The following is a 9,623-nucleotide window of genomic DNA, read 5'->3' as shown; positions in this document are numbered from 1 at the left end:
TGAATTTGAATAAAAATTTTATTATGAACAATTTATTATTAAAGTAGGTACACTAATTATTATCTTTAGTTATACTGCAGTTTCTTCTCGAGAAAATTGTGGAACATACGTATCATTTTGAGCTTGATCAACCCACCTTGCTGCATTCTAAAAGTAAAACATATAATTATTAGTATTTTATGACAAAATTAATGTCCAAAAGAAAAAATACTTACTAATTTTTTTGCCCTTTGCTCTAACAAAGAATAAGCAAAATGGTTTAACTGAAACAAAAATAAAATTGTATTAATGGTTATAAAACTTAATATCCTGTAAAATATTTATTTATTTAGAGTAAAACTATGATATACATAATAGTTAAAATAAATGAGCGTTTAAAAATTATAATGCCCCTTTAAAAAGCTAAAAGTTTATGCTGAAAGTGAGCTCTAATAAAAACAAAATAACATTTGACATGAACAGCTTGACATGAAGAGTAGGTATTGTACACTTGCAATTGAATAATAAAACTAAAAATCTAGAAATAAAAGTTAGTTTATTCGGATAATTTTTTAATAAATAATACATTCAATATTAGCCATCACATAAAAAATAAAGTTAATTATATATATTTACCATAATATTTACGGGTAAAGAGACTCCTTGAAATCTGTATAAATGGCCATTTTTGGTGTCTAAACGATGTACCTAATGTAAAGTTTAAAAAAAAATAAATAAATTACACATTTTCTATCCTAAGTATAATATAACTGCAGAATTAAAAAAAAAATTGTCTTAAACATACCGCAGTTATACTGCAGCGTCCCAATAAGTCTGTATTACCAATCATAGGTCCTCTACTTATCTCAATATGATCATCAATTCTGTACAAAACCACTTTTTTATCTAAAACAATAATTATTTTTTAATACAGACATACAGGCCAATAATATCTGAGATTTATTGATATCCCAGATTAATATCTGAGCACGGAACACCTCAGAATTTTACTAAGACAAGTCTGTAGGCACCCCAGAGAAAATGCCATCCCATCTTAACACCATAGGTATTAAAAATAATATCTTTAATATTAATGCTGAATATTAATGGGCTTTAGCAATTACAAAATAAAGCAGATAAAATCTAATTGAAACAATTATGTTATAAATAGATATTTTATTTTCAAATGTTAGATATTATGTCATTATTTCTATAGCTTGTAATATTTATTTATTATAAACTTGTTTAAATCGGTATTAAAACGTATAAACTATACTCCTTTTCAAAAGAGAATATACCGCTTTTGCGCATGTCAAATGATTTGATTGGTGTGTTGAGAACCGTGTGATTACGCTAACAATGGGAAATTGTCGAGGGATGCGCGCAGACGGACATAAATTGGTCGCCGACTGGTATGTTCTCTTTTGAAAAGGAGTATACATAACTGTATTACATAAAAACTACTATATATTTTCAATTCACGAGAGGAGTAAACCATTTACCATATGTAGACAGTCATCGATGCTAAAATTGTTGATAGGTCAAATGGGTAGAGGATGCTTCAACTCAGAAGCAGTTTGGTAGGGACATGGTTTACTTCTCTCGTGGGCCAGAGTATAACATTACTAGAACATTAATTAATTTAGACATGCTTTATATAATTTATAATTCACACTGTCCATCAAACGTGCTAAATACAATTTATACATTTAACTTTTTAAGTAATTAAGCGAGGATATATAATTACAGAACCTGAGATTCAAATAATTGATTACACAGTTCTTACCAATTGATTGTTGAGCAATATTTGGTACTTGTTCTTTTTTAAATTTGTTTTCCTGGAATATGTCTAATGCAAGCTCTTCAGAAACAGCAAGTCTCTCAAATTTATAAGATTTTTGTGCAAATTTAACCATATTGGCTGACAAAATTCGAAGTTCATTTTCTGTTGGAGCCCATTCTGGTAAATTCGATAACTCCACATCATAAACAAAGCTTCCGCTTTTCACTAAGTTCCAAGTTAAAAAATATGAAATAAATAAATAATAATTTATGTACAAATAAATTTAAATAAATAACATAAATATTTTACATAAATACCAAACAGTAGATGGTAGGTAACCTAAATATTTTAAAGGATAAGGGAAGGAAAATTCAAAATTTTTGGATCAATATATTATTATAATAATATGTTTATTTATACAACAATGTAGATATTAATAGCGGTTGATTTTTAAAATTTTTTTTAGCGTACCCCTTCTATTTATTTGAAACTGAACGCTGGGAACGCAATATAAGCTAGTGAATTTGTAAATCATGATTTCCTGATGCCAAATTAATTTAATAGGTACCCAATATTTTATATTGTTAATATATTTTGTTATAGCCTGTAAGTCGAATTAATATTATAAATTACAACAAAATAACTAAAATTTTTATTTTTATTTTTATTCGTTTTTATTGTGAAAACTGATAAACAAAGGGTTAGAAATTAAAATCCCATTTTTAGCGGTTTTTTGTAATTGTTCGGTGGTTTTTACTGTGGCATTAAATAACTATTGAGAAAATTGAATAATGACCTCTCTAAAGTACCATATTGATCCAATTTGCTAAAAGATAAGGAATAGTATATGTTTAAATCCAAGCACCACTCCTGGTAGAAATTTTGTATACAGGATAAAAATAAAAAAATAAAATAAACACCATTGTAAAACCACTAGATCCCTCGCTCCGTTCAGAATCTAAAATAAAAAATAAGTGTTTTTCTTTCTATATGTATTTTTCAAATAAATTTAGTATTGTTTTATTTAATATTGTATGATAGGTTGATGGATGGAGAGGGAGGTTTGGAGGGCTTTGTGACGGTTAATTTTGTGTGGATCGCTCATTTATCCAACATCAGCAGGTCTCCTTTATTTTTTATTTCCAAATCAATCACTGGATATTGAAGAACAAAAAAAAGATGACCAATGGCATATTTATGGTGGAAGGCATTTCCACAGGAGGTTCACCAGGGAATATATTATATTTTTATATATTTTACTATATTCTACTTATATACAAGTATAAATCTAACAACATACCTATCGATGATACATTTTTTTAAACATTTTTTATTTTAAGTTGTGATGACTTTGTATAAAAAAGAAGTGTAATATTTAATTATTACATGCATTTAGTTTTAGAAATTCCCTATAAAAATACCAGGGTTTGAAACCGATTGAAATAATTTCGGTTTCGGTTTCGATTTTGAATACCGGTTTTTAATTTTTTCGATTTCGGTTTCAATTTTTCAATACCGGTATTAGGAAATGTCGGTTTCGGTTTCGATTTTGAATACCGGTTTTGAAATTTTACGATTTCGGTTTCAACTTAACAATACCAGTACTAAGAAATTTCGGTTTTAACTTAGCAATACCGGTATTAAGAAATTTCGATTTTGGTTTCGGTTTTGTATACCGGTTACTAAAGTATTTTCAGGGGGCTATGTCGTCTATACAATTATCATTCTTTGTTCCGTATTGTCAATTGTCATATAAAGTATTTGCTAGTAACTTTAATTTATGTCATTACTATTTATAAAGCAACTAATAATTTTGCGAATAATGAAATGTTTATCAACAAAATTAATTATGATCTCAATTTTATTATGATTATTAATTATGCGTATTAATAGAATTTACGTATTTAAAGACACGTCAGTTAAAAAAAGAATAACGGTTTCCAATTTTTTCAGATTTCGGTTTTGAATTTAATACCGGTTTCCAATTTTTTACGGTTTCGATTTTGAATTTAATACCGATATCCAATTTATTTCGGTTTCGGTTTTAAAACGGTTTCTGAAATCGGTTTTGAAAACGGTTTCAAGCCCTGAAAAATACTATTGCTTTCAAAAATTAAAAATTAAACTTCGATAAAATCAGACAGGTTAATTAATATAAGTTATTGTCAAGATAAATATTTGAAATTGAGGGAATAGTAGGATCATATAAAAATACACTCTAATGTATTGAACATTGAGTTGTATTGTGTCGTTACTTGCAAAGGTGTATAAATTAAATATAACATTGTTAAATATGGAAATTACAAAATCTAATAAGGGTATAGAGAAGATTTTGTATAATTGGATTATGTATACTTAAAAAATACTGGAAAACAGTACTTTATACATGGAGATGTTAAAAAAAAGTTCTCTGATATAGCCTGAATATTCTGAAAATGGAACATTTTAAGTTCATATCTCATAACATTACAGAACAACATTGATAGCACTGCAGATAGTTTGTATATTATTTTCTGTGAGTATACTAAATTACAATTGTATATTATTATAATTTTAGTATTTTTACCCTGTACAACATTTTAACATTTTATAGAGGCTTATATGCAGTCAGCCCTTTATAGTTCATCCCCTTTCCAACAATTATTTTTTTTGTTAATACACATAAAGCTCAAGTAAGACTTTATAGAACTAGAAATAACCAATATTTTTCATTATTTGATGATAATAATTAAAGGATATAGTGATACAGGTAGCTGCATGTCATGAGAATAGATTTTTAGTAGACTGGAGAGTACGGGGAAGTAGAAACTAACAATGGAAATATAAATATATGAGTGAAAGTATACAAGACAGAGAATAGTAAATGGCTGAAACTTTCAAACATCAAAAACCCTAAGAAAAAGAAATCTAATAATAATTTATCATGAATAATATACCATTAGGTGAAGGAAAACTGTGTAAAGTTGGTTGAATGTCAGTTTTAAAAGCTTTAGAAATTACGGCTCCTAGTATGAGTGAACAACTGCGCCAATACGCTCTGTTGAAATGATATGGGTCTGGTAGATATTGTGCATGCATGAAAGTCAGTTCACAGTCTGATTCCAGTGGTCTATGCATGTCCCATAAATGTGTTTCATCAATTAAGGCCAATCCACTTCTTTTAACTAACATTTCAGATATGTCTACAATTAAACAGATAATTATTACAAATATTCAATTAAGTAATAATAACAATTAACAATTTCACATACGTTGAGCACAATGAAAAGGGGTCGATATACCCTTGTTCATGGACAATGTGACATTTTCAGGCACTCCAATGTATTTTACTGTAATCTTTTCAATACGACCAACAGCTTCTCTTTGCCGTTTTTGTTCATTGTCGAACAAATTATTTTGATAGGCTACAATTTCAGTTTTAGGATGAATATTGGCTGATGTGGAAACATATTTTATAGCTAAAATAAACACAATCCATTAAATACAATAGGTACATTTTTAATAGTGAAGTATGATATATTGTAAAAAAGTATTTGTACTCACAACACAATGACCCACTGTATTTTTTATACAAACAGCTACTGAATCGTTTCATTATAATATTATAAATACATCAAACACAAGATGAAAAAACAAAAAAATCAAACTGTGTTATACGAAACCTAACGAGCAATAAAACTCTCAAGTCTCAAACGACAAACACGAATTTAGGAAAATCAGATATAGATAATAATAAATAATAATAGTCTATTATCATTTATCTGTGGAGAAAATTTGCCGACTAACCTAAATATTGATAAAAGAATAAAAAATCATGACATAAGAGGATGCATCCTCTAGATTATCTAGATAGAGAATCTATGATTAGATCATAGACCTTATACTAATAGACGGAACATCCAGGCGGGATGCGGGTGGGTGGTGCGGTCTACGCTACAGTGATATATATATATTATATACAGTAATATACAGAGTATTGTATCATCTAATGCGCATGTGCGGTGTACGGTGTACTACCTTGATCAGCGCCGTCACGCTTGGACACCGGAACTACTACCACGTACCGTCTATTAGTATAAGGTCTATGGATTAGATTCAAAATGTTCATGAAAATAATAATATATTAAGAAATATTATGCTTTAATAATGTATACTTCATTAATACATAATATTATTACAATTTCAATGGATAATGGATATATTCACGTAACATGAATAAATTAAGACAGTATGATATAAATTATTAAGGTAAATCCTAATATCAAATTTGCGGATATAGACATAGACATAATAGTTTATTATGTCTATTATAATTTATAATAGACGATTGATAATTTGTATATTGTTTAATATACTAAAATTTGTAAATTATAATTTATACACTACGGCACTAGGCAATGCACTAAAGCAAATGCTCGATTAGTCGATTTATTCTTAGTAGTAAGTAGTAGAAGTGGCGTCATTTCAGTTTTTGAGAGGGAAATCAACATTGTTGACCTGCCCAAAATAAAACTGAAAAAAAACCGCTCGCTAACTATTACATTGCATTACATTTTTATCTCAATACAGCCTACTCACATTATTGTATACTATTATAACTAATTAGTATCAAAGGTTACTTTCATAAGCATAAGTAACCCATTTTTTTTGAGAGATTAATACGTTTAATTAATACGTGTGTAGAGGGATTCTTAAATATATTACTTATTAGCGATACTATATGAAGGCCCAAAACTACCCCTTACACAGCCCGCTAATGACAATGGCCCCCTCCAAATGACGCCACTGGGTAGAAGTCGTTTTTTAGTCTGATTCGTTAATATAAAATATGTATGTTTCATCAACATAACAAACTCGTATACTTAGATTAAAAAAATTAAATAAATTTAAGTTGAGAAAAAGTTTTGGACTTAATTCTTTCTTCTTTTTGTTGAATAATGCATCCAGTGATTAATAATTAATATTATTTAATAAATAAATAATTACGTATACTTGTAAATTTAAATTCAATAAAATTAAATTTATTAAAATAAGTAACAAAAATTGCTGTTAGTTAATTTTTAACTAAAACTATTAATAAATTCAAAATAATTTTTTTCACATCAACACAAATACATTTAAGTAATTAAGTAGATAATGTTTATTTTGATCAGCAACTTGTATTTCATACATCCAAATATTTATAAATTAAAGAATTATCATTTATTAATTTAATATGTGAAGAGATAATAACATTTAGAACTTATAATTTGACTTCAATTTTGAAAAAATACATTCCATTACTATGTATTAATTAAAATATTCATAGAAAAGCAAGACATTATTAAAAAAAAAAAAAAAACTAAAATAATTAATTACTGTGGAAGCATTAATTTTAGCAGATTGATTCACAATGAAATATTATTACTTACAAAATTGACATTTTAAAAATTTGTACCTACTTTTAAATTTAAATAATTAACGCATGTTTTTGCTCAGATATGGTACCTTACAAATATAGAATATTATACTAACTAGACTTAATTTGAACTTCAAAAAACAGGTTCCTCAAGATTTAATTTGGATCAATTATTTATAGTCTATAATAATACTTAAAAATAATTTATTGGTTTTGTCATACTAAAATATTGAAGAGCTTTCTGTAGACTAGTTTCTTCAATGTTATAAATAGGATTATTTTTGTTCAAAATGTTTTCCGGTTTACCAACAACACAACTACTGTTGTCAACTGCATGTTGAGCTATAGATAGGCCACTAAGAACGTAGCAAGTATGGTATACATCAGGTGGTTTTCCAGGCTTGTCAATAAGGCCCCCACTATATCTATTCTGACAACATATGAGCACATATTCTTGGAGAGCCTGATAATCATACATTGACCACATTGGCCGTTGATTTTCAGATTCTAAAAGTTCTGATATTACTGGAAAAATAGCAGCTTGCCAAAAAGAATAGCAACCATCCACAAGCTTATTAGTTCGCCCTTGGAAGCCACCTTCAAATGACATCTGTTTATTTGCTACCCACCGAAGAAGTGATTTTGTGTCACACATATGAATTGATTTAAGTAACAATAAAGCTGAAAATCCACAAAATGTATATCCCCCATGAGCTTCCACCCCAGGCACCCCACCAAAGCCTCCTTCGTATGTCTGACATCTGATTACCCATTGAGCACTTGATTCAAACAAAACATCTGTATATATGTTGGTTAAACGCGCTACAGTTGCTGAACAATACACAGCACGAACATCACATTCGCCATGTTTGTGCATTCTGAATGAACCATTAGGCAAACGAAGAGATACCAAAAATGTATATAAATTCTCTCGATTGATCACTGCGTATGCTTCTTCTGTACCTATTAAACACAATGCACAGACAGCAGCATATGTAGGAGCTAAGTGTGGCATTTGATTTGGTCCACCGCAAAAGCCGCCAGATTCATGTTGACACCTAAAAAAAATTTGATGTTTAAATATAATTATATAAGCTTTGCTACTATACATTTTAATTGCATACTTTGATAAGAAAGAAACAACATTAGATTTTTCCAAAATTGACAAATTACAGTTTAAGAGTGCGAGTGATTGACACAACCAGTAGCATAACCAAGGTCGGCTGGAGTCGAGACATTCATAGTTCTCTGGTAGTGTAAACATATGATTTTTTATATAGTTGATGTGGTTTTGTTTATATAAAACTGGAGCTTCTGGATCACATTGTGCTTTAGAACAGAATGATTCAAATAACTTTTCAATTTTTCTTTCAACTTGACTTTGATTTTCAGATGTAGTTGTTTCAATTGACTCATTATCTGTTTTAAGTCGTGGTACTGCTAAAAACTTGTTCATTTCTGAAACAAATCAGTCAATTGTAAAAATAGGAATGTGTAGCAATGGGGTTGAACTCTGGCTTTTAGGTCCAGAGAAAAAAACGTGAAAAAATTTCTAAGTTCATATCACATCCATAACCGCATAATTATGTGATAAGTGCATTAAAAAATATTGGACGAAAAACTAAAAAAAGTGATGAAAGAAGTCATCTATTGATGACAGTACCACACTTTCTAATATACTATATGTTTAAATTCTATTGCATTATTATGGTACCTATATAAAATAAAACAAGTCTACTTACTGTTTTAGTATTTTCAAATAAAAAAATGAATAGTGTTCATATTACGTAAAACCAAGATTCCTTTGTTTGCAAATTAAAAAACAAACACGATTTAGGTAATATATTATTTAAAAGTTTCACAATTTAATAATAGAAGAATTCAGTAAGAACTCAACAAGAAAGACTCTTAAAAGTTAAAACTCTATTATCATAATATATGATATATATCATAGAGTAAGACTCTTACTCTATGATATTATACATATATATAAATTTTTTAGAGTAAGCATGATAGTAGGGGTATCGGCATATTGTTGGATATTATGTAATCAGTTAAAAAAATTTTTATTTCTTATCACGGACGTATAATATCGTTTTATCACACTATCAATTACAATTCTCATAAATAATAAATTATTATATATATTATATTATAATATCCGTTGTGTGCCTGTGTGTAGAGAGTTGAGACCCGAGTACCCGACCAGTAGCGTAATTTGGAATTGGTTTTGGGGTGGGATTAGGATATAAGTGTATACTATCGTTCTAGTGGGGCTATGCCCCCCCCCCCCCCCCATTGAGCATTAAATCTCATAGATCACAATATTATATTAATTCATTATTATAAATTAATTAAAGGAGGTAAATGGTATAATAATGTTTTTCAAAGACGACAATAAAGTAAACAATTAAATTAAGCTAAATATATTTTTCATAAATTATAATATTGTTACGTGCAGCC

The 9,623-nt window shown here is 28.5% G+C and overlaps 2 protein-coding genes across 2 annotated transcripts; both read right to left on the bottom strand.

Annotated features, from left to right (window-relative positions):
• On the bottom strand, positions 1-5,491 carry LOC100161497 (39S ribosomal protein L39, mitochondrial). Its single transcript, XM_001949566.5, has 8 exons — positions 5,306-5,491; positions 5,014-5,220; positions 4,699-4,944; positions 1,766-1,987; positions 785-885; positions 616-687; positions 216-263; positions 1-147 (listed from the first exon to the last, which is right to left on the bottom strand). The coding sequence occupies exons 1-8, from the start codon at positions 5,355-5,357 to the stop codon at positions 70-72; spliced, it is 1,026 nt and encodes a 341-aa protein (XP_001949601.1). The 5' UTR covers positions 5,358-5,491; the 3' UTR covers positions 1-69.
• A 1,388-nt stretch (positions 5,492-6,879) lies between these two features.
• LOC100166879 (protein farnesyltransferase subunit beta) lies at positions 6,880-9,168 on the bottom strand. The gene is made up of 3 exons (XM_001946468.5): positions 8,903-9,168; positions 8,285-8,618; positions 6,880-8,218 (listed from the first exon to the last, which is right to left on the bottom strand). The coding sequence occupies exons 2-3, from the start codon at positions 8,614-8,616 to the stop codon at positions 7,354-7,356; spliced, it is 1,197 nt and encodes a 398-aa protein (XP_001946503.2). The 5' UTR covers positions 8,617-8,618; positions 8,903-9,168; the 3' UTR covers positions 6,880-7,353.
• Between the last annotated feature and the right edge of the window lie 455 nt (positions 9,169-9,623).

This window comes from Acyrthosiphon pisum, chromosome A1, assembly GCF_005508785.2.
Source record: "Acyrthosiphon pisum isolate AL4f chromosome A1, pea_aphid_22Mar2018_4r6ur, whole genome shotgun sequence".
NCBI lineage: Eukaryota > Metazoa > Arthropoda > Insecta > Hemiptera > Aphididae > Acyrthosiphon > Acyrthosiphon pisum.
This window is presented reverse-complemented; position numbering and strand designations above follow the sequence as displayed.